Genomic DNA, 25954 nt, shown 5'->3' on the forward strand with positions numbered 1-25954 from the left:
CTCTTGAATTAATTTCACACTTAGTTTATTAATCTGATTATTTAAAGCATTAATTAGCTGAATAGTATCAATTGCTTTTTAGGAAGATGGGAAAACCCAACTAATAGGATACCCATATTGAACTGATGACTGTCAGTGAGGGGAAAGGAATACTCTTTAATCAAAAGCCTAACATAAAAGCATGAGAGCTTTCAATTCAGGAATAAAACATTAGGCGCAGGGAAAAAAAAAATCACAACCCCCTCACACATCAATCTCACTAATCAGAAAGGAGTTGTTTAATTTTAATACAATTCACTAAAATTGCATTCCTGATAACAAATTCTACAACATTAGTCCTCAGGCGAAATGGCTCTAACTTCCCATTGTTGATTCTTGGGCCCTCTGGTTTAAAATAAAAGTTATAGTTTAAAACAGAATAGCCTGTGATTTGTATCTTGTCAAGGAATCCAAAGTAGGATACAAGATCATTGCAAAACGTTCAGTATAATTGGTAGACATCAGATGCACTTTAGTCGATTGTTTATATTCTGTGCAAATTCCTGTAAAAGTGAATATTCCAGTAAACTATTCCGGGAATAAGAAGTATATAATAATGCAGCCTGTGAGCACCTTCGCTTGGCAAAAAAACAAATGAAAACTTTACTTTATATAGATAGTAATCACAGTGGCTAAACATAACCATATGCTTAAATTCCAGGCCTGCAGGCCTAGTCGGCCCCACAGTGTCGGCAAACATACCATTTTCTCACAGCACCAAAAACAACAAATGGTTCAGAGGATAACGATCTGCAGTTTAGGTTTAGTTTCAGAAAAGCAAACACATTTTTAACAATTACAACCCTTCTCTGGAGTTAAACTATAAAAAGACCAAAAGTCTGTTAACTATCTACTGTTTGAAATAACTGAAAACATTTGTCACACACGGCATAATGGCTGAAGATTGCATGTTGGTTTCGACTTTAATACATTAACACCATCGTTCAATACTTCACATCATTGTGTGGTACAACCTAAAACTAGTTAACAAGAACCATATTTTAGATTTTATTTGGACCTTAGCACAACCTTCATCCTTAGTAATAAGGTGCCAGTGCACCCCGAGAAATCAAATCGGAAAATAATTAGGTGGGAAAAAAGGCCGGATTACGTCAAACTGTTCTATCCTATCCTATCTGCCAATTTTTTTAAAAAAAATCTTTGCCAGTCATTTCTATTTTGTAACTGCAGCTTGTATACATCAATTGACTTCCACAAATTATAATAATATGTAAAGCTGGCTAGAAATGATGATCTATTTAATGGATAAGAGTACAGCCCAGCATGATATTCCAACACTACAACCAAAGCATGATCCTGCCTTGATGAGCTAAGCTATCTGATCTCACGCAAGGCCCCAATTCCAGAGTTACAGCAGGTTCTAGTACCCAAGGATAGGTGGGGAGCCAGGGTGGGAATGATGGTTACAGAGAGAACAAGCCTCTTTCCGCTTCTTGCTGCTAACCAATACACAGCAACAATCGACAAAGCACATAGAATTCTGAATTCTACAGTTACAACAATAAGAGTCCAAGTCAAAGAAAGATACATTTTTGAATGTATCAAGCTCTCATCAGCTAATACCGTCAGTGACAGCCTTTGGGTCACTGGGAAATAAAGGAGACAGTTAAACACTGATTCAGTGAAGTGCCACTGAGTAACCCCAGCCAGGTTGCATGATACAAGTATTTATGGTAGTGAACTGCAAAGAAGAGGTAAACTTGTAAAATCTATTTCAGACATAACAATAAGATAAAGCAAGGGGAGACGAAGGTCAGAAAGTTTCTCTTCAGACAAAAATGTCAAATAGAAATGCCTCTGGGGTCTATTAGTGTGCGTGACATCACATTAAGTCACAATACAGATTTCTCAGTTGCGACAACCACAAGTGTGAATAGGTTACGACAGCCACTATCTAGGTTCTCCCCTTGCATTGATTGAGGTAGCCTCAAAAGGTACCAAACAGCGTTCACGCAGACAACTGGGAGGCTGTCCCAAAGGCAGAGACTTCTGCAAACTAACTGTTTGGAGGGGCATTGGAAGAGGTGAGGAAATGCTAAAAGCTCATTTGGCTAAATAAAGGGCCCAGAGAAAACAGAGGCCAGTAAATTCAGCACCTTCTCAGCCCACTGTCTTTCACTGCAGCTTATTGTCATATTCCAATCATTTAATCTGCACTATCTGCTCTATCAACACCCCTTTTCCCCCAGCACTCCAACCCCACTTCCTCCTATTGCATAAATGCTGTCTCCTCCACACTACAAATCAGCTGTGATGGAGAGTCATCTAGACTTAAAACATGAGCTTGGTTTCTCTCCATGAATGCTGCTGGATCTGCTATGATTTCCAGCATGTTTTGTTTCTAGACAGAAAGGAACTTTTCCTCTGTGGAGGAATCAATGACGGGGCCAAAGATTTAAAGGGGCAGGATATTTAGAGGTGATATGAGAGAAAAGTTTCACTCAGAGGGTGATGGGAATCTGGAAATTAGTGTCTGTAAACGTAGCAGAGGCAGAAAACATTTAGGAAGTATTTTGATATACATTTGCAAGACCATAGGCCAAGTACTGCAAATTGGGATTGGAATAGCTGGGTGGTGGTTGTTCACAGGTGCAACTTGATGGGCTGAAGGGCCTTCTTCTGTGCTCTAGATCTATATGACTTTACTATGAAGCCGTAACAGTCCTGTTTGACATGATCATGGATCGCATAAATAGGAAAGTTTGATGTCAGGACCATTTTACATTAGTGCTTTTGGAAGGGCAATAGTGGGATTGAGTGAATTGATCCAAGTGTTCTGAGGCTAGGGAGGGTGCTGCAAAAAACAAACAGATCCCAATCCTGATCACTATCCAGTCAATTATGCCGCAAAACAGAATGCACAGTTCTTGGGTGAGGGCAAGTTTAGCTGTAATGTCATTGAGGTAAAGCAGCCACAAGCATTTACTGGTTAGATTTGCACATGATGGTGAAGTATTGAATGACTGCTGGCCCTGTGGAAGAGTACACCAAGCAAAGAGTCAATGCCCCTGGGGGAGAAGAGAAAATTGGAAGGGGAGGGAGTGATAACTGCTTGGTGCCTGTGTTTCATCACAGCAAGGCTGTAGGCCTCAACACCACATGCCTTTGTCAGCAGACAATACCAGGCAGGCCACCCTTCGAGCTTTTTGCATTCTGCTGCATACACAGGGAAAATTACACTGCATCTAGCCTCCCAGATTGAATCTACAAAATTTATCCCACATCAAAAACAACAAAAAAAAAACAAAAATAGAAACAAACCCTTCACAACCACAAAGCACAACACTGGCCACCTCTGAGCACCATGCCAGTTCTAACAAGCAATGGAACCAGAGGATAAAAAATTAAATAAACAACTTTGCACAAATTACTGCAGAAAAATAGTAGAGCTTTGATTTAACGTATCTCAGTACCTACTTTAAAAGATAAATTTCCATTAGAAAAGTGCTTTGTTGTGTCTCCCAGATCTTATCATTCAAGAAAATACTCCAATCACAGTTCCACTTTTAAGAGAGTGGATATAGTACCCAGCCTGTAACAGCAAGGAAGTGAGTTTTTCTGCTGTTTTGTGGTGCTGTTGGCTGAAAGAGAAAAGTGTTTAAGGTTACAGAGTGAACTGTGTGTTTTATTCAGGTAGTAGAATATAAAAGCGTTGTAGGCATTCAGGTCACTAAGCCTGTCCAGCATTCAATGAAGTCATGTTTGATCTGAAAATAAACTCTATTTACCTACCTTGGCTGGAAAATAGTCTAGCAATTCACAATTTAAAATTTTTTTAATCGAATGAGCAATCACTACATTTTAATAGAACTCTACCACCTTTCATATGAAAGGATATTTCCTTACTCCTTGCCTAAATGGCTTGACTTTAAGTTTTAAGTCACATTCCCTTTTCTCATATTTTGCCACTAACACAAATTTGTCTCTATCTACCCTTTCAATTCTTTTTAAAATCCTAAATCCTACTTCAATAACATTACAACTTAAGTTTCTATGTACCTGGAGAAATAGCCTGACTCGAGTTATCACGCCTCATAACAAACCCTTTGTTCCCCAGTAGCATTTCAATTAATCTGCACTACACTGCACTCCTTTCAAAAAGGTTATATATTCTAGGGTGTATTACCCAAAACTGCACTCGAGATGTGACCGAACCAGGAATTCACATAGCTGTAGCAAAACTTCATCCTCTTTATATTCTAGCCCTCAATAGGATCCTTGATACCCAAAATCAGCAAATGGAATCTTGGATTAATGTCTTGTCCAAAGGATGGCTCCTGTGAAGCACTAATTCTGGGCTGTGTGTTTAAGCTTGTCCCAGGACCAGTCTTGAACTCTCAACTGTCTGGTGCAGAGGCCAGTTTTACCAACTGAGCCGAGATGACACATTGACAATAACAAAAGTCTATAATTACATTGAGGCTCCTTTAAATATTACAAGAATTTTTTAAGGTTATGGTAGCATTCCTGGAAATACTGTATTAGGTACTGACTTGAAAACATCAAGTTTTTTTTGTTTCTTTTCTCAGATAAACAGTGCCAAGTTGCATAAGAAAATATTATTTAACAGCTCAATATGTAAAAGAAATCATACTTTGGCCCCAAACACACTTGTACAAGTCAACTTTTGTTTGAAGACAATATTCTGAAATCTAAGTCCCTGTATGATGCTCTTCCCATCTTCAAACTTTTGTCAATATTTATCTCTTATTATCACAATGCTTGCTGTCTCCACTAATTCTTTTCTAACTCATGGCTAATGTCCAATGTGAATCAAAGTTTATTCAATACTGATGACATAGAACAGAATATGGGGATGTTTTGCAACCTCCTATTACTGCAAGTCACTATTACTAACATAGCAGCATTAACAATACTGTAAAATCCTGTTACAACTCCAATTTATTTTAAAAGGATTCTAGGACAATGGTAGTTTCTCAGTACTGCTGGCTAGCTACTAAAAAATATTGGACTACATTTTCAAATATCAAGTTGCTAATTCCAAATAAAGAACGATTGTTGGGAACTTCAGCTTTTTTTGTCATTTAGCATTTCTTGAATCATGAAAGAGTGCAAGCTTTCCATACTTAAGCTATTAAAATCTACTTCCTTCTGATGACAGCAGAAAGTGGATTTATGATACTGCTGTCAGGAATAAGGAAGCAGCATTTGGCAATATAAATCTGAGGAGTTGGCGTGCTGAGGTGGATCTGCCTAATCTGAAATACAGAGACAGTCATGGCAAAGGAAAGTAGCTTCAAACATGCTTCACGTCATTTTAGTCATGAAGCTCTTTTCGTGCAAGAGACCCAATGAGACTTTAGTGACGCGGCAATGTTTTCAGAAAGCAAGTAACAGATTTACACTGTGTTTTACAACAGGGGGGAAAGTTTTTCCAACAATGATAAAACAGAAACAGTGTCCCCCTTGGGAACATATTAAACTCAGGAGTGTTTATAGTTGTTAACTACAACACAGGAATATGAAACTAGAAAATAATAACGTGAAAAATGTACAGTTGCTGTGATGTCTACACAATTATGTCTTCAATTAAAACTTCAGCCATCACACCCTTCCACCAAAATTTAGCCTACATTTACACTACGACAACCTGGCATGAAGTACAAAGACAAATCTTAATTTTTTTTTGGTGTGACTATATTCAAATCATCTGTGGACAAATTCAGGAAGCCATGATGAGGAGTATCAATGCTCACTGCTGTGGAAGAAATGTCAGAAATGATTAGCCTAATGACAGAAAAATCACATACTCGGGGGAAAATAATGCCAACTGCACCAGGTCACATGCACCTTGAAGCAAGAAACATTACTCTCTAATTAGCAACAAATTTTAGTCGTACAAATTTCCTGCAGACAAAAAAAATCTTCAGAAACATGAGAGCAAAGTTTATTGCTTTCGCTCTATTTATAGCAATTGAAATAGTGAATGTCAGGTTGGGGGTGGAGGGGAAGCAGTGGCCAGGGAAGGATAGCCACAAAGACTTTAATCCTCTTGTGGTACTTTGGTCTTAAAGAATTTGGGCCTTCTCAAAGCCCAAAACTACTGGCTTCTTGGGCTGGGTTTGAATATGCATGCTGACAATCTGAATACTCAGTTGGCTCTAACAATACACACCCTGATCAATCCTACTGAAATGAATTTCAGCAATAAAAGATTTGGCTTAGCATTATTCAATATTGTTGACTCTTATTCAGAAAATTCAAATCTGCAATTTTTAAAAAAATAAACTAAACTTGTGCAGTTGGACTCTGTAATGCTGTAAGTGCAAAAAAGACTTATGTAATTCTTCATTCACCAAATTTTAAAATGTTTCAATAATTTAATTGCACAAATTGGAAGAGATCTCAATGAACAAAACACGTGCAGGAATTACTGTAAAAAAATTAAGTTCCTAGAAAAAGAACACTATGGACGAAGTGAATTTGTGGTACCTACACGGAGGGTTAGGTAGTCTTTGCCAGTCTTTGTGTCTGATCCCAATGAAGCAGGGTGGGCTCGATCCTTTTTCCTGGAGCATGCAGGAGGGACTCTGAGTGTAAAAATCCACCAGCTGTCCTGGATTTACTGTCAGTACATCCATGCAGTCAAACATTGCGAAACAGGACAGAAATCAAAATGCACCAAGAATGCTAAACAGTCCACACGGTGCTCTTATCTCTCTTTGCTGCTTTCAAGCATGGATCGGTAGCCTGCAAATTAGCATTAAGCTTCACAGAAACACCTCTGAGTCAAAAGGGGACAAGGTTGCCAGAATTAGAAACAGGGATCATGTTTGAGTTCTGCTTCTGTTGTTATGACTGGGACCCAGAATCATGGTCAGTCCCAGCTGCTGAAGTCGTGATCCTGTAATCAATCCAACTGTTCATTTACCATTTAAATATCTCGACACCACCAAATCCACAAAGGGAGGCGCAGCCCTGCATAGGCAGAATAACATCACCAGTTCCACTGCTTTGCCTGTTACAAGAGCCTCAGAGTCTCAATCCAAGCGTCAGCAAATGCCTCTTCAAATGCTGGGATAGTCCTTGCAGATTAACGCACAGAAGTTTAAACAGTGTTCGCTCTCGTCTCCCCTTCTCTCCGATCCTGAGTAAGATATCTTGGTGTTCTCTGCTGGTCTCTCTCCTCCCTCCCTTTCTGTCACTGGGTTAAAAGGATTCATTTGCTTAATATATGCGCCTGAACTCTCCCTGAACCCTTTCCCTGGCAGCTAACCTTCAAATGACCCTTTACCATTCTGACATCACATTCAGCCCCTCTCAATCTCTCTCTTCTTTCTCTTTCAGCGCCGCAAATATTCCTGTCAATCAAACTAGACACAGAGACGAACTCCTGCAGCCAGCAACTAGGGGAGCACAGAAAACAAGGCCAATTTAAAGAAGCTGATGGGATTTTACACTTTGAACAATCCATAAAAAGCAGTAAATCGCCTTTCTGATGGATCATTCATAAATTTCAAATAGCACTTTCTTTAAATAAAAAATCAAATTAACATTTGATTAAGAAATGTATAACTGCGGCCTGACTGCTTTGTTAATGTAGGAACACAGATCAGCTACAATTATGCAGTTATTGATATAATTTTATGAAATATTGATGGCTTTGAAAAATGTGATTTTAATCTATTCACCTTCCCATTTCAATATTTCTAGAGTCTTGCAGAAAAGTAGTTTGATATTCGCAAATCGTGTTTGGCAGTTACTTAAAGAATAGCAAATACTAAAGTTGCTTACTTCACTACTCTGGGATGCTGAGCTGAGCTTGTCACAATATACAATAGTGATCAAGAATGAAATAACAGAATGTAGGAATGATTTTTAAAATTGTCTACCTGCATTTAGTTTTCCTGAAAAACAAACAACATTTATAGGAAAACTAGAGACCCAATAGTATTTATGGTAAAAGTAGTGAGATTTTGAAAGATTAAGTCAAATCCGATGTTGAAGTTGAAATCACAATGACGATGTTGTATGAATACAAAAGGTCCTTACATGGGACAAAAAATCCACATGCAGGAAGCCACTTTGTCCATTGTGTTAGTGCCAGCCAAAAAAAAAAGCTATCCAGCCTGAACCCATTTTACGGCCCTTGGTCTGCAGCCTTTTAGGTTGTGGCACTTCAATAGCTTATGGAAGAAGTTTTATTTCAAAAAATGCAATAAGTATTTTTTGCCTCTAACACTGTTTCAGGTAGGGAGTTTCAGAGCCCCACCAATTTCTGGGCGAGATACTCGCTCAACTCTCCTCTAATCCTCCTAACAATTGCTTTGAATATCTAGTAGAACATAGGAAAAGACATTTATCATTATACCTTTGGAAAAAAAGAGAGAATTCAAAATCGAAAGCCAAGTCCCAAAGTTCAGCAGGGATCAGTTAAACTAGAATGCAGTAGTCGGATGTGTAGTTGCCATACTTTCAAGCTTCTGCATGAAAATCTAACTTTAGATTATAAAAGCCGAAAGATTATGTGGGGAAGTAATAACTGAGGTACAGAGATTGGAAACAATAAAATCAGTTTGTGGGATGAATTTCGATATTAATCCTGTCAGGATTCAGGCAGCAAATAAAGAACTTGCATTTACACAATGCCTTCTGCAACCTTAGAGCTTCTCAAAGTGTTTTTACAGCTAATAAAATACTCGTATAGCCACTGTCGTAGTGCAAATAATTTGCACCCAATTTGCACACAGAAAGATGCCAAAGTCAAAATGAGTTGACCAGATAACTTGATTTGACATGGTGATGGTTGAAAGGTAATATTTGCTTGGATATCTTAGAGAACTCCCCTATTGCTCTTACATCCATCAAAGAGGACAGGCATTGGTGTAACATTGCTTCCGAAAATAGCACTCTGATAATGTTGGACTTTCTCAGTACTGCCCTGAAGTGCTTTGCAAAATTGCATGGTCAAACATGGGAGGCCTTAATCCACAATTTTTGACAGAGGGAAGAGGGTTATTACAAAAGTATCACACAAGGAAGAAAGTGTGAGCTGATTGTGGAACGCGAGATTTGCTTCTCAGGAGTAAAATATTAAATTGTACAATTGAAACGTCCTGAATTAATTTCAAAAAATGAATATACTGCATATTATGGAAAGGATTACATATCTCATTATCAGCTGTGAGCTGGAACTCTGAAAGGAGAAGTTTTCATTTTTAGATTCCAGTGTCCAATTTTTAGGAGTTTTAAATGGGGATAGCAAGATGAGCAGTCTCTAATTATTATGTTCCAGCCATTATAGGATGGGAAAAGCTTTGTGGACAAGTCCTTTTTCAGTTTGTCCTTTCTGTATTTATATATCATGAATAGCATTTGATGGCTTAATCTAACTTTCTGGGTTAAGTATTTGCTTTGATATGAAAAGTAGACTCATACATCATCTTCACAAATCAAACAAATAAACACAATATAAGATAGAGAGATTGTACAGGAGGTGTACATTGCTCTCAAGGTGTGACAACAATTTGCATTAATAAGTTCCAAGCTGGGAGCACGAAGTACCCTGGTATCATCATTAAAAACGTTACATTGGAAAGAAATGGTGCTGTCACCAATGGTACTTAGCTTAGCTTAGGCTTGATAAGTCTCCCAGTACTGATTTAGACCATATGAAATAGAAACAGGAGTTGGTCAATTGGCCCCTCAACCTTGTTCCACCATTCAGTTGGATCAATCGAACATTCCTCATGTCCACTTCCCTGCCATTTCCCCATAACCCTTGATGCCTCTACTGATCACGTATTCACGTATCTACCTATCTACCTACCTATCCTCAGCCTTAAATATACACAAGGACTCTGCCCTCACAGCTTTGAGGCAAAGGAGTTCCAAAGAATCCCAACTCTCAGAAGAAATGTCTCCTCATTTTAGTCTTAAATTTGCACCTCTATTTGGAGACTATGCACTCTGGTCATAGACTCTCCCTTGAGGGGAAACATCCTCTCAGTATTTACCTTGTCAATTTTAAATGTTTCAATGAGATGCTGTCACTGTTGATGCTGCCATGACCAAGCTCTTCCCTGAAGGTAAGTAGAAGCAAAAACTGAAAAGAAAAGGAGTGGACGAGCCCCAGGTGCAGGAACCTGGATGCTGCCTACTCCACCGTTGCCACCTTGACAAATAAATTGTGGTTCCAGCACTGATTCCTTATAAACCCTGCTAGTTACATGGCACCAACATGAAAAAGAACCTCTTATCCCATGCTAACGTACGACCTCTAAAACCATGGGCTCTTATGACTTAGTCTTTTGTGAGGTACCTTGTCAAATGTTATCTGGAAGTCCAAATACAACAATTTTTTTTTTTTAAAAAACTCTTAGTTGTGAAAAACTCTCACGCAGAATGCAAACGTGCCCCAAAAGGCAAAGGAAGAATACCAGATAGGGTTGGGCTAGACAATTTGTATAGATTCTAATGGCTGGCTCTGCAGCAGTGCTGATAAAAGTACTCCACCCTTTGCTTGATTCCACTCATACCAGAGAGACCTACTGAGAATTTATATGACAGCTAGTCTTCAGCTCTGCAATGTAAGCAAGAGATTGTTTCCTAAGGTGATGGTGAGATCCACATCAAGAGATGATTCCTTGTGGTATTACTGCAAAGAAAGACGACTATTCATTTTGGTGGCAAAATGAACTGGTAGTAGACAATCATTGTGGTTGTGATTAGTTTGCTTTGAGTCCAAACGAATAATAATTGGGGTACTTGGATTGGTATTTTGTACAATCTCCCCATAATATCAGGGAAAATCTAATGATGAAGTTAGATTTATGACTTAATGTTGCAGTGTTGCCTCGAATGCTCATAACTCAACATAACAATATTCAGAATTCTACCAGGGATGCCCCATGTGGATGAGAAATGATGTTTAAAAGTTATTATGCAAGAAACAAACAGAAAATGTTCTTAATATTAAGATAAGCACTGTAAGAGGAATCAAGCTAAGGAACTAACCACTGATTTACAGAGCTTATGCAGTGAAGGACACAAAACCCCCTCTGATATCAGAGAGATTGTCATGTTCACTGCTGGGAAGACCGATTGCTAGGTTTCTCTGTTCAAAAAAAGATGCTCGTCAGGCTGAAGCTGTGACTTTAAATTACCATTTGAACAGGATCAGTGGGGTTCCTTCTGCATTTGCAAGTTGTTTTGGGGAGGAGGGGGGGGGGGGTGCAGGGGAGAAAAGCTCCCACTGTTTGTCACAGTTCCATCTGAAGCAGTGTGAATGGGAGGCCTGTGATGGGTAACCGCCCTTTAGCTCTGTTACATATCTCAGAGTAGAATGCCCAGATAAAAAGAAAGCACAACCCCCTTTGGAGATTTTGCTGTGGAATTCTGGATCAGAGTTTGTCGCTTAAACAAAACAAGCAGCAAGATTAAAAAGTAAAATGGGACAAAAAGCCTCAATACTATATTTCATTTTATGTACTATGCCCTCACTAACCTGACTAAAATGTACTTGCTGGGGGGTGCAGTAACATGTAACAAAGAAAAATTAAGTCAGGCAGAAACTACCTCATTCAAAAACATAATTTTGAAGCAAATAAAGTTCTGGTTTTCACCTAAATCCAACAAATACGGTAGAAATTATGAGGCCAGTGGATTCCTATTCAGAACAATGATATATCTCAAATGACCTTGAAATGATAATACTCAACTAAACTTTGGCAGAAAGGTAAAGCTGCAGTATGATTATATATCTGATCCAAGTACAGTGAGACATCGCCGAGTGTTGGGCAAGTGTGAGGAATCGTTGGTGGGGGTGGGAGAGGGGTAAGAGAGTTCTTTGTGGGGAGGCACTGTCAAAATAGCATCCAGGAAGAAAGTGTTTGCAATTGAATATGCCAAGAAGAAATGCCAAAATAGGATGTATACAGAGATCAAATTTGATGCTGAGAGAGATCAAACAGATTAGAATGGTGATTCCTTTCAGTTCTATAGCAGTAGCCAGAAACTCCATTGTTACACAGTGACTGAAGTAATTCCTTCAAACTCCCATTCAGATTATTTTATCACCCCTCAGTATACTTGATGCATAAAACATTCCTGAACCATAGCTTTTTGAACCCTGTTTAAAAACAAAAGATTTTGCTTTAAAATTTAATGACCCAATCACATTTCTGTGAGCTCTCCTGCTCCCAGGTTAAATCAGGTTCACATGGACTGACAATCAAATGCAATCATCAAAATAGAATGATAAAACTTTATTTTCAATAATGACAGATTCAGTTTTATCTATCTCTTCCAGGCCCAACAGCCCTCTAATCCTGAAAACACGTGCATACCCAGTTTAATGTCTTCATTGTTGATGCAAATGTCTTCAGTTGCCTAGACCTCATGCTCTTACAGTCAAAGAGTCATAGAGGTGTACAGCATGGAAACAGACCCTTCGGTCCAACCCGTCCATGCCGACCAGCTATCCCAACCCAATCTAGTCCCACCTGCCAGCACCCGACCCATATCCCTCCAAACCGTTTCTATTCATAAACCCATCCAAATGCCTCTTAAAATGTTGCAATTGTACCAGCCTCCACCACTTCCTCTGGCAGCTCATTCCATACACATACCACCCTCTGTGTGAAAAGGTTGCCCCATAGGTCTCTTTTATATCTTTCCCCTTTCACCCTAAGCCTATGCCCTCTAGTTCTAGACTCCTCGACCCCAGGGAAAAGACTTTATCTATTTACCCTATCCATGCCCCTCAATTTTGTAAACCTCTATAAGGTCACCCCTCAGCCTCAGATGCTCCAGGGAAAACAGCCTCAGCCTGTTCAGCCTCTCCCTATAGCTCAAATCCTCCAACCTTGGCAACATCCTTGTAAATCTTTGCTGAACCCTTTCAACTTTCACAACATCTTTCCGATAGGAAGGAGACCAGAATTGCATGCAATAGATACTCTCTCCACCTCACTTGCTTCCTTTGATCCTAAACACCTACTTTTTGATGAAGCTTTCAGTCATTTGACCCAATTCTCCTTATGTGGCTCAAGTTTCAATATGCTCCACTGAAGAACCTTGGGATATTTAATTATGTTAAAAGCTTCATATAAGATTTACTGTTCTTTCAGTATTACATATTTGGCATAGTCCTATGTGAGTAACTTAAAACCAGATTACTGATTTTAATAGTATTATCAACGTTGGCAGCAAACTAGGAATATATGAACAGCCACAATTTATGCGCCTCACCCAATATGAGGGCTCTCACATTTCTTTTTCTGTTCCCAAAGATGCCCCTGTCAGCGATATAAACAAAGATAGATCTGCCATGAGAGCTAGAGGTGACTAAATAAAGTAATGGTCATTATACATCAGGAGGTTTTAACAGCACAGCTCTTAGAACCAATTTCTGGAGAGTGTCACTTGCTAGTATTAACACAGGCTGAACAAGGCTATTGGTAGGACAGGTTTACCAACCCAAGATGAAGTTTCTTAATGTATCCACAACAGAATAAAAACTGAACGAGAGGTACAGGAAGGAGGAAGTGCATGAAAAGGCAATTAAATGCACTTTAAAGATGATTAAATTTAAAAAGGATAATTATCGTCCACATATCACAAATTTCTTGAGAGATCAATATCTGAACAACTAAGTGGCAGCAGTGGCACAATTGATAGCAAACTCGCCTTGAATCAAAGTCCTGGGCTCAAGTCCCTCTCCAGGACAGAGGCACAAACAATTGAGACAAACTCCATTGCAGTAGAATTGTTGGAGATGCTATTTTTCAGAAGAGATGTTCAACTAAGGCCCCATCTCTCTCATTTAGGTAGATGCAGAAATAGTAATACTGGACCTTCTGACTTAGAGTCACAGATGTACAGCACAGAAATAGACCCTTCAGTCCAACTCATCCATAGAAGTGTATCTGTTGTCAAATAAGGAGATTAAAACATTGCACAGCGTACCAGATACAGTCTCACCAAAGGCCACCATGATTGCAGATAATCTTCCCTACTTTTGTACTCCATTACCCTTTCAATAAACACCAACATTCCATTTGCTTTCTTAATATCTTGCTATACCTGCATTCTAACGTTTTGTCATGTATGCACCAATATAACCATATTTCTTTCTTCCTTAGACTTCTGCAATCTCTCGCCATTTAAATGGCATGCTGCTCATATTTGAAGAGCAAGGGAATTATCCTGTGTCCTGAACAATATTTATTCTTCAATCAACACTTCAAAAAGCAGATCCTCTGGTCGTCGTCACAGTGCTGTTTACGTGAGTTTACTGAGCACAAGTAAACTCCTACATTTCCCCCATTACTACATTTCAAAAAAGTACATAATTGGCATCCAGTGGTCATGAGAAGTGCCATGTAAATGCAATTTTTTTTCAGTATTTGACTTCCACTTATCTTTCAATTGTCAAATTATCAGCTCCACCATAGAATTTCCCTATTAAACTTGTGAAGAGGCTGATACAATATCTAACCTGCTAAAATAAAAATACCACAAGAATGAATTTTATAAAGATCTAAAGCAGCTGGATTGTTGGGCATACTTCAACCATCTAGGTAAAAAAAAAATCTGTAATGGCTACTCCCTGCCTCACAAATGCATGTCAATGAATTGTGCTACTGTAAAACGTGAGATATCACCAATGGGGCCATTTTACTGTTCATCAGCAAGATTAGGAAAGCTTCAAAATTGTGTGTTATCAAAACCCACAGGAAAGTGAGTAATCCTTCAGGGCATCATTACAGACATAATATGATTGGCAGAATTACCCCACTCCGCAATTATTCAGCAGCTTCATTCAGTTTCCCAGACAACTGTAGGTTCAGTATCAAGCGCGATCGGGTCACTGCATGTTTGGCACTGAGCTTGACCTAAGATTGTAACATAGACTTCCACTTAGCAGTGTAGCAAAAGTGAGAGTGAATAACCTGAAATTTGCACCAATATTTTTAATATTAAAAGAAATCAAACATATACAAGTTAAATCTAATACTTTTACACAAACATTGTTCCAAATACAACATGTGTGCACACATATAAAATCTTCAACAAAGTAAAACATTTCAAGACATTTAACAGGAATGTTACAAACAAAAAATTACATCCAGCCACAAACAATTATTTGGGCCAATGATCAACGGCTTGGTGAAAGAAGTAGATTTTAAGGGGTTTCTTAAAGGAGAAGAGGGAGGAGCAGAGAGACACAGAAAGGTTTAGGGAGAGGATATCACAGCTTAGAGGCCACCAATGGTGGAAAGATAAAAATGGGGATATTCAATCTGCCAGAATTTCTATTGGATAAACAAATTAAAATGCAAAATTTAAGCTTCAGTTAATGGTTACTGATTAAATACTTCAGACGGTGAATTCCACTTATCTGAAACCTTTCTAACAACCCCCCCCCCCTTCAATTACTCATAAAAGGTCCACCACAAGGGACAGTGCAGTGACAACAATGAACAGCGGCCATTAATCATACAAAGAAAGAACGAAAAAGCTAAACTAGTTTACCATTCATCATTGGGATCAACAAAGGCAGAAGGAAGATAACTTTTATCCACAAACAAATCCCAGATTTTTCCAAAAAAATGGCAAAAAAGAAAATAATAGAATTTGAAGGAGAAAAGATTGAAAGTCTTTGCTGGACCAATGGATTTTAAGCCTTTCTTTTTAACTTGAAATGCCCTGAATAATATTTAACTTGATTCTCTGTTCCACTGCTCTCTCATCAATCTACCTATCACCCTTCCCTTTTATGTATTTCATACTATAGAAATGCGCTATTCAATCAGTGCTGCAATCAAATATTTAGGCTTTTGTGCTTCTCTCTATCTGTGCCCTTTGGTTCAAAGGATCTCATTAATCCAACTCATCTTGAACTATACGAAGGAGTTTCAGGAGAAATATTCAATGCATCTAGAACCTACTAATGACAAAAGGATGAAAACCAGTGGCCTTCTTGACATTGCTCAAGGTGGAGGAGAAATGGGGGCCAACTAAAACAGGCTAGGAAGCTGAATGTTACCACAGAGCTTACATTGCAAACTGGTACAAGTACATTGCCACCAGCTAGTTCAGATGTGTAGCTCAAAAGTCACCCTTAAAATTTAGCTAGATATAAAATCATTAATTATACTAGCATTAATGTTCAACAATACAAGTAGAAATAACTATGAAAATTTTGCATGCATCTACCAATACACTTAACTGCCATCTACTGAAAGGGAGGAATGATATGCTAAGTCGTGATTATAATACTTTTTGAAAGTCACTGTTCTCATGCTAGTTTTCACACGTTAAAAAAACTAAAACGACGAGCTTGCTTATTTTCGGTGTTGATTAAAAAGGTAGATGTTAACCAGAAAACGGGGAGACCTCGGTGCTCTGCTTCGAATAGTACCACGAGATCTTTACTGTCCATTTGAGGTGGCAGGCGCAGCTTTGGTTTAACACCTCATTCGAAAAGCACCTTGAACAACACTCCCTCGGTACAGTGTTGAAGTGAATCTTGGATTATATAATCATAATGGCTGGGGCTCAATTCTATGTCCTAACTGATAAACAAAATGATATTGCTGTGCCACTCCACAGTGAAAAAACTGCAGAGGGACCACAGAGGTAACTCAGCCAACAAGACAGCACCAACAAATAAATTGAAACTAAAATAATTCTAATGAGATTTTCACTTTTCTGCCTTCTTGTCAACACAAATCTTAGAATCATAAAATATGACCAAAGGACTCGTTTAGACCTTTGAGAAAGTGCTGTCTCTTCCAAAGAGTAATCTTGGTCTATGCATTTTCCCACATCTCTGCATTTTTTACTCCAAGTATTTATCCAGTTTCCTTTTGAAAGGAATCAGTGAACCTGTTCTCACTGCCTGAAGATAGCATTCTAAATCCTAACCACTCATTGCAGAGTTTGCTCTCATAGCGCCTCTGGTTCTTTTGCCAAAATGCACTTCAGGTTATTGATAACTTAGTCACTAGAAGCAGTTTCTCTACTTAGCCTGTCTAAGCCATTCATGATCTTAAACACCTTAGATGAAACAGAAGGGGCAATAGTAATACAATAGTTACCACACAGCTGTGCATCCAGCCTAACCTTAGAAATCAAGTTTCCTATTTGATTAACTACACTGTAATAACAGCAGTTGCAACATACAGATGCCCTTTTCAACCTCCACATAATTTCTGACTGAGCTGCAGAAAAGCTAATGCAGTATTTACCAAATCACTTTCTATTAGCATAACCTCATTAGGTGCTGAGCTGATCCCTCTTTGTGAATTCCTTGAATAGGGTTCACATGACTGAGACAAGTGAGAAATAATTGAATAAGCTTTAAATAGTCCCAATCACTCCTAATTATTTCACTAACTCTCCCAGTCCAGCCTTCTAACCTGCTGTCAGCTGTGTAACGTCTATTTAACATCCTCAATAGTAGCTTTCATTTACCAGTGATTCTCTGCAATGTGACTGAAAATTGAATTACATTGTTCAGGCGAAGGCATATCTGTGCACAGCAATACTCAACAGTGTTTTATACTCCTGCAGATTCATCATCAGAGATAACAAGTCATGTCATGCACACTAACCACAATCTTCTTTTTAAACAAGATCAGTTGCCTGAATTCAATGTTTATACAAACTGCCATTGCCTCAGCATGTCTTAATTGTGTAGATTTTGATATTTGGAACAGATACCTTGGAATGGGATAACAGACTGTAACACAATCTAGGAGTTCAGATGACTTAAACCATATATGTGAAATTTTAGTGATTTATAAATTGCACCTAAAAATCTACATAACCTCTAAGTAACCCCTTGTTTCACAATGTAATGTTTTACATTTCTATTTAATTTCAACATTTTGAGCACATCATTAGCAGTGAATACAGAGATTTCTGCATTATATTGTGCAAGTTACTAATATGGACAAGATTAAATCCCTTTATGATTGGACAGAATAACATCATCAGCTGCACTCAGGGGCTATTTTTGTGTTTACAACACAGGAACTGAAGCGTTGTGATGAACATTTTGGTGACTTAGCACTGACGGATGCTCAGGCAAAGTTCTACTGCAATAAGACTGATGCAGGGGTGTGTGTGTGTATGTGTGTGTGTGTGTGTGGGGAGAGGGAGAGAGCATGCGCATGCGTACACATGCACGCAAGTGTGAGAGATAGAACCTTTAATGTATTAAAGCATCGCGAGGACAAAAATTTGAGACTAATCCATTTAAGGTGAGATAAGGACCAAAAGCTTGGCCAAACAGGTAGGTTTTAAAGAATGTGAAAATAAAATAAAAGCAGCAATAGAATTTTGAGATGGAATTCTCGAGCTTAGGATCTCAAGTAAAGAGTACAACATGGGAATCTGGCTAGGAGTGCAGGAATAGTCAAGACTCGTGTTAGCAAAGGAATGCCCACTCAGGTGGGCATACAAGATCCCAAAGTACTATTTTGAAAGGAGCAAGTTCCCCTCTTGGTGTTTTAGTTGACATTTATCTCCTTAACAACTGAAACACATTATCAAATCATATATTTGGTCGCTTGTGCAAATTTGCTGTATGCAGGTTAACTGCCGAGTTTTCCACATTATTATATTATACAGTGCTTTGAAAGACTTTCAAGTTATGAAAGGCACTACAATTGTGTACTCTGCAACCACCTGATGAAGGAACAGCGCTCCAAAAGCTAGTGTTTCTAATTAAACCTGTACGACTATAACCTGGTGTTGTGTGATTTTTAACTACAAATGGACACATTCTTATACACTTTAGGATAATCACCACTGAGCACCAGTTGTAATTTTTTTACTTAGTGGGTTTGCTAGACTAGGGATATTATTTATTATTTAACCTATTCTTGGTGCCCCAGAAGCTTAAAAACATGTTCAGATCACCTGCCAGTCGCAATATAACTATACAGGGGTAAACTAGGTTGGGTGCTATTGAGTGTTTGACCCCTGTCTTATTCACTTACCGCTCAACACTGATAAGTCTGATCAGTTACTATAGCAACAGAAATGTACCAGGCCCCCAAAGACTACTTTCTATATTAGTAAGAGTACTGAAAACTGAATAAAGGAAACAAGATTTACAGTGCTTTCACGATGACAGGGGAGCAGCAATTCAATTTGCAACTGACCAAGTCTGCTCTTATCATTTTGGCTTGGTAATGTCCCACCAAGCTCAGTGGGGCCAATATAAAGCCTAAGTTGTTGCTGCCTCTGATGATTATTCCCTACAAAACCTTCAAAGGCCTTCTACAATACTAACAGTACACATATTAAAGTATCCTGCTGCATATTGTAAAAACATGCCAAAAACATGAAATCCTATCTGTGACAAGTAGGTGCCTTCAAATCACCTTTTGGGCCAACTAAACTTCTTGGCAGTGGAGGGAATACAAGACAAAGGAGGTAATAAAGGAAGACCCACTTAGTACAAAGGAAATTAATGTTGAAACCTCGCAATGTTTTCCTGGTGACAGCTTGTTCAAATTGAACTTTACAGGAGATTTAACACTCTCTCATCAGACTAAAATTCTGTTTTAAAACCAGCTAGTTTTATTTATTATTTGTTCATGGGATAGGGGCAGTACTTACCTGCCCAGTACTTTTTGTCCAAACTCTAATTGCCCAGAAGGTAGCCAGGAGTCAACTACATTGTTAGGGGTTGAGAGTCACGTGTAGGCCAGACTAAGTAAGGATGGCACTTCCTTTCTTAAAGGACATTAGTGAACCAGGTAGAGTTTTCAAACAATCGACAATGGTTTCGTGGTCATCATTAGAATCTTAATTCCAGATTTTTACTGAATCCAAAGTTCACCATCTGCCATGGTGAGAATCGGACCAGTGTCACCAGAACATTACCTGCGTCTCTGGATTAATTGTTTACAGATAATAAATCGATACCTTCCCCAACATGAGTGCATTAAATGTAAACATTTGTAGTGTGCCAGACACATTCTAGTCTATCTTAGAATTTGACATGTGTGTTTAGTTAATTATGCAACAGCAACCTAGACATTACATATGCTGATGGGAAACAATCAATGGAGAGGCAGGGGGGTGACCGAACATACACTGATTATCAGCCTCCTTCTACAGTAAATGTTCAAACCAATGCCAGCTTTAGATCATGTTCATTGAATTCCACCCCCCCTCAACTGATTTCTCCCCACTCTCTTGAATGGAAGCCACTACAGGGAGGATCTTGTTTGGCTGGAAGTAAAGATATTTTCACAACTGAGAATATCTGACCAAATCTGCAAAATACCTATTCATGCCATTCATTCCACAGACATTTGTCACATGTTCATTATATGAGAGTCCAGGTAAAGTTAAACAGCACAGAAACAGACCCTTCTTTCCAACCAGTCCTTGCCAAACATAATTCCAAACTAAATTAGTCCTACCTGCCTGCTCCTTGCCCATATGCCTCCAAACCTTTCCTATTCATATATCTTCCAAATATCTTTTAAATGTTGTAATTGTACCCACCCACCACTTTCTCAGGAAGTTTATTCCAACGCGAACCAACCTGTCTATAAAATAATTTGCTTCGTGACTTTCTCTCCTCTCACCTCAAAACTGTGCCCCCTTCCTCCTTGGGAAAAAGAAAACTACCATTAACTCTATCTACACCCCTCATTATTTTATAAAGTTCTATCAGATCACCTCTCAACCTCCTACACTCCAGTGAAAAAAGTCCCAGCCTTTCTTTAAAACTCAAACCTTCCAAAAACCCGCAACATCCAGGTAAACCTCTTCTGAACTCTCTCCAGCTTGATAATATCCTTCCTATAATTAGACAACCAGAACTGCACACAGTATTCCATAAGAGGCCTCACCAAAGTCCTGTACAATCTCAACATGACTTCCCAATTCTTATACTGAAATGACTGAGCAATGAAGGTAAATGTGCTAAACGTCTTTTTAACCACCCTGTTTATCTGTGACGCAAACTTCAAAGAATTAAGTACCTGCATTCCTAGGTCCCTCTGTTCTATAACACTATCCAAGGCCATATCATTAAACGTATAAGCCCTATCCTTGTTTGTTGCACCAAAATGCAAGATCATGAGCAACCTGTTTACTTGTAACAGGTTTCACATCTTTTTTACATTTGTTCAAGGGCTATGGACAAGGCTGGTCAGGCCAGTATTTATTGCCCATTGCTAAGTTGCCTCAAGGAAGTGGTGACAAGCAGCCTTCGTGAACTGCTACAGTCTTTCGCATGAGATACACCCTTAGTGCTGTTAGGGAGAAGCTCCAGGATGTTGACCCAACGACTTTAAAAAAAGGCAATACAATTCCAATAAGCACAGCATTAGGCTTGGGGGAGAACTTGAAGGCAGTAGTGCTGCCATGCACCTGCTGTCCTTGTCTTTCAGGCAGTAGAGTTTGCAGCTTTGGAAGGTATTATCAAAGGAGCCTAGACTACAGGGCGTATTGAAGGTATATCATACACTGTCACTATGCATTGGGGGTGAAGGGAGTGAATGTTCAAGGTGGTGGATGGTACCAATAATGTAGGCTGACTTTTCCTGGACAGTATCGAGTTTCTTGAGCATTGCTGAGGCTGCGCCCATTCAGACAAGTGAAGAGTATTCCATTACAGTCTTGACTTGTGCCTTGGAGATGATTGACAGGCTTGGGGAAGTTAGAAGGATATTCACCTAAGCCTGAAGATTACCTGAGTTCAAACCTTTTCAACTTCTGGCATTTACCAGGAAGGTCGGAATTTGTGAACAAATTGGCCTCTCCCCCACCCTCGTGCAATTATCCCTGTTCCAGGAGTGCTGAAGTCAAGTACACTGGCTGAAACTAGCCATGACATGCAGTTGTAAAAATAAATACAAAATTGCTTCTAAGTTTCTTGATCAATTGCAAAAACTGAAAAGCTCTAGTGCTTAAAATGGATGCTGTATTGCACAGAATTATCAAAATGCAATCAAAATACTTCATTAGCTTTCTTAAAAGGAGTGGCTTAACTCTGGTTGTTTTTCTGTCTTTCTGATTCACTTTAAACAGCTCAAAAGGTTTAAAAGGAAAGCAGTACCCAATCTGCAATAAATATTTCATTGACCTCGGTGGAATATACAGACCCCCTGCCTACGAAACCACCTCAATTTTATTCTGAAACAGTGAAGGTCATTCATATAATAAGATATAAATATCCACACAGACACAAGCTGACCCCTCTTTTTATCCCCAAATTGCCAGCAATATTAAGGTCAGATAAACTTATCATCAACCCCTCAGCTGGTCTGACAATTTCTTTGTGGGGTGGAGGGGGGGAATATCCTTACATCCAGCTCCACGAGATTCTTATGCAAGATTGCTCATTTGTTCCTGTGAAGAATGGGGAATTTCTTATTGCGTGATGGAGCAGCGAGTGCAGGCATCCAGCCTCGCTAATGACTGCCTTCAATAAGCCTGACAAGTCTCATTACATCAATTACTGAATTCATCTACTGCCTGCGGCACCGAATGTTTAATTTTATTTCAACATTATCTCAGTTCCAGAAACAGAAAAGAAGACTGCAATACTGAATCAGAGAATGAAGGCACCAGGAAGAAGAAAGAGTCACCCGTCACTTTGTGTTAGGCAAACGGGGTTCATTCTTTTCCACTACCCGGCTCTGTCTGAACATTTAAAATATTAGATTCAGTGAGAATTACAGCCTCAGGATGACAGGAGTATTTCTTTCATTTTGAACAACGCTGTGTTTTAAGATCTAAAAACCCTATTCCCTGAACAATCAGTTGACTGTTTTCTGACTTTTCACTTATTAAGATATAATTTTCCTGATGCATTTGTCTCATTTGCATGTTATGGTGTGATGTTGCATTTATTATTCCCCTTGAGCACAAATACTCCAACACTGCACCAGTGTGAGAGTAGGCAGACAGTTGCAACTATATTTCAACGAATGCCACTCGGCAGTTATTTATAAGAAGAGCCTGGGTGTAATCGTGAGGGCTTACCTGTACACTTACTTTTTTTAGACACCATGTACAATGGTTCATTTACAGTCCTCTTGCTTTACTGGATTTTATCATGATACTTTTGGTACGTGTATGGAGTGAGCTGCCAGAGGAAGTGGTGGAGGCTGGTACAATTGCAACATTTAAAAGGTATTTGGATGGTTATATGAATAGGAAGGGTTTGGAGGGATATGGGCCGGGTGCTAGCAAGTGGGACTAGATTAGGTTAGGATATCTGGTCGGCACGGTCAAGTTGGAGCAAAGGGTCTGTTTCTGTGCTGCACATCTCTATGACTTACTTGAGGAGTCTGACTTTTGTCCATCATCAATATTTGGCTCTAGGTGTTGTGTTCCTTAGACATGCTGTGCTTCAATATAGAGATTCAAAATGCTATCTAGGATTTTACATGCTACATTTAGTTTCCTAACATCAGAGTTTCCTGCAGGCTTCAATCATTTATACTTGGAATGCAGATAATGATGAGAGAACGGTGCAGTCTGCTGCACTTGTCCAATGGAAAAGTGGCCACAGAATCATGGACTGCTGCACATTTGAAATACACAGTGAAACAAAACTCTTGAGAAATGCAGGAATAAACACTGCAGCTGAGATTTAGAGAGTTCCATTGGAATCAAACTTTTCCAAGCCTTGCAGCACTAAATCCACAAGTACATGTGCAGAGAATAGGGAGGACAGCACATGTCCAAACATATGTACCATCAGACATCACCAACTCCCATGGTTCTTCCAAGCACTTGAGGAGGAAGGGATTCATTGTGTTATTTTCAGCAAGCTCCTTCCTGGAATAATGATCCTTTTATTACTGTTTGTCTCCGAAGGCAGTGATAGTGGAGTCAGTGAATATTTGAAATAAAACAAAGAACTGCAGATGCTAGAGCTTTGAAATTGCTGGTGAAGCTCAGCAGAACAGTTCAGATAAGAGCCACTGGACTCAAAAAAATTCTAAGTCTCCCCACATATGCTGCCAGACCTACTGAGTTTCGCTAGGAATTTCTGTTTGTGTGTCAATAAATATTTTTAAGACAGAGTTTCTTGTTAGACAAGAAAATTAGAGATTATTAGGGTAAATGGGAATGTAGAATTTGAAACACAAACAAATAAGCCATGATCTAACTGAATGTCAGAGAATGATGAGGAAGTACCAGTGGTGGACTGGGGTTGACTAGCTACCTGATGAAGGAGCAGCGCTCCGAAAGCTAGTACTTCCAAATAAACCTGTTGGATTATAACCTGATGTTGTGTGATTTTTAACAATATCAGAGAAGGCTTGAGTGGCCAAGTGACCAACTTCTGCTTCATGTTTGTACGTTCATTTGAGCATAGAGTTCCTTTGTATGCCCCAGATTTGAGCCAAGCTACCAGCTTGCACAAGTAACAGCCAAGCTGAAGAAGGGGACGGTTTAGTTAAGCAAAGGAACATTGCCAGATTTCTACTCTAATTACTATTGAAATATTCATGGATACAGTGTGAGGGCAGAGGATTGGACTCAGCTAACAGCAGGTAAATAACCTATAATACTTACAGCGATTACCCACTCATGAATAATCATTACTAGTTCCCCTGCAAGCCACTCACTATCCAGATATTGAATTATATTGTCATTCCTTCAGTGTCACTGAGTCAAAATCCTGGAACTCCCTTCCTAGTGCCATTGTAGGTATACTTACACCAAATAGACAGTAACAGTTCAAGAAGGCATCTCACCACCACCTTCTCAAAAACAACTAGCGATTGACAATAAATGTTGGCCCAGGCAAATTCGCACACATTCGCGAATGGATAAAAAAGATCACTAAAGTAAAATACCATAGATGCTGAAAATCTGAAATGTAAACAGAAAATCCTGAAAATATCCAGATATTTAGGTCAATGAACCTTCACCATCTGGTTCTGATGAAGGGTCACTGACGTGATAAGCAAACTTAGTTTTACTCCCGACAGTTAATTTCTAACCTCCTGTACACTCCCAGCATTTTCTGTTTTTATTTTATGAATAGTGTTCACTTTGGTTTGTTGCTGGAAGATTTCAGCACACAGCAAACTACACCCCAGCAAGGAACTAACATTTCAAGAGGAGTGAAAATCGTATCTAAAAAGAGAAAAAATGCAAACGCCACAATTTAGTGATTTTGGATAGAAACTGTTTTTCTTCTTAATTGTACTGTAAAAAAAGTCATGAGAAATCACTGAGCAACTTTAAACCCAAAACCCTTTTCTCTACCACTCATTGCATAACAACCCTCATTAAACTGGTAACAAGCAAAGGCTTTTACAGCAAATCTGCTTTGGCTAGACAATTACACATCAGTTTTCAATTAACAATCCAGCTGTTTTCATGCTTTGTGTCACATGCAACATACTGATATGCTTGAATGTCAAATAAGCAGTCAATCTATTCATGGGAGTTGCACAGAGAGAAGTTTAATAGCTTGATCTGTATCAATAATTAATTATACCAGTTCATCTCCATATAGTTTCTCACAGACAAAAACTAAAAATGTCTTTCCTTATGCAGCTGTTATACTGTTCATTTCCCATTCTTTAATTCTTGTGACACACTGGGTTCAATCCCTACCTCTAAGCCATAGGTATTGGGATTGAGTCGCATCCTAAGACTTTGATGATGGCCAAAGATGGTGCATGCAAAGTGGCCACTCACATTCCTGACTTGAAAATATGTCATTGTTCCTTCAGTGTTGTTGGGACAAAATCCTGCAATTCCCTCCCTACTGGCATACTGGGTTTACCTATAGCATATGGACTATAGTGGTTCAAGGTGATGGCTCACTACACCTTTCTCAAAGGCAACTAGAGATGGGCAACAAATGCTGACTTAGCCAGGGATGTCCAAATCCCACAGATGAATTTAAAAAATATTTATTGCA

The 25954-nt window shown here is 39.0% G+C and overlaps 1 protein-coding gene across 11 annotated transcripts in view; it reads right to left on the minus strand.

Annotated features, from left to right (window-relative positions):
- raraa (retinoic acid receptor, alpha a) overlaps nt 1-25954 on the minus strand; it is a 583661-nt gene that overhangs the window by 109117 nt on the left and 448590 nt on the right. The window contains exon 1 of one of the 11 annotated variants that reach the window (XM_043674904.2): nt 6518-7154. The exons of the other annotated variants lie outside the window; for them this stretch is intronic. Within the exon in view, the coding sequence (XP_043530839.1) occupies nt 6518-6674 (157 nt within the window). The 5' untranslated portion in view covers nt 6675-7154. Of the gene's footprint in view, nt 1-6517; nt 7155-25954 lie in introns of those variants that run through there. 11 annotated transcript variants of the gene reach the window in all.

This window comes from Chiloscyllium plagiosum, unplaced genomic scaffold (genome assembly GCF_037043375.1).
Source record: "Chiloscyllium plagiosum isolate Xiang-an unplaced genomic scaffold, Cpla_swu_hap1 HiC_scaffold_32, whole genome shotgun sequence".
Lineage (NCBI taxonomy): Eukaryota > Metazoa > Chordata > Chondrichthyes > Orectolobiformes > Hemiscylliidae > Chiloscyllium > Chiloscyllium plagiosum.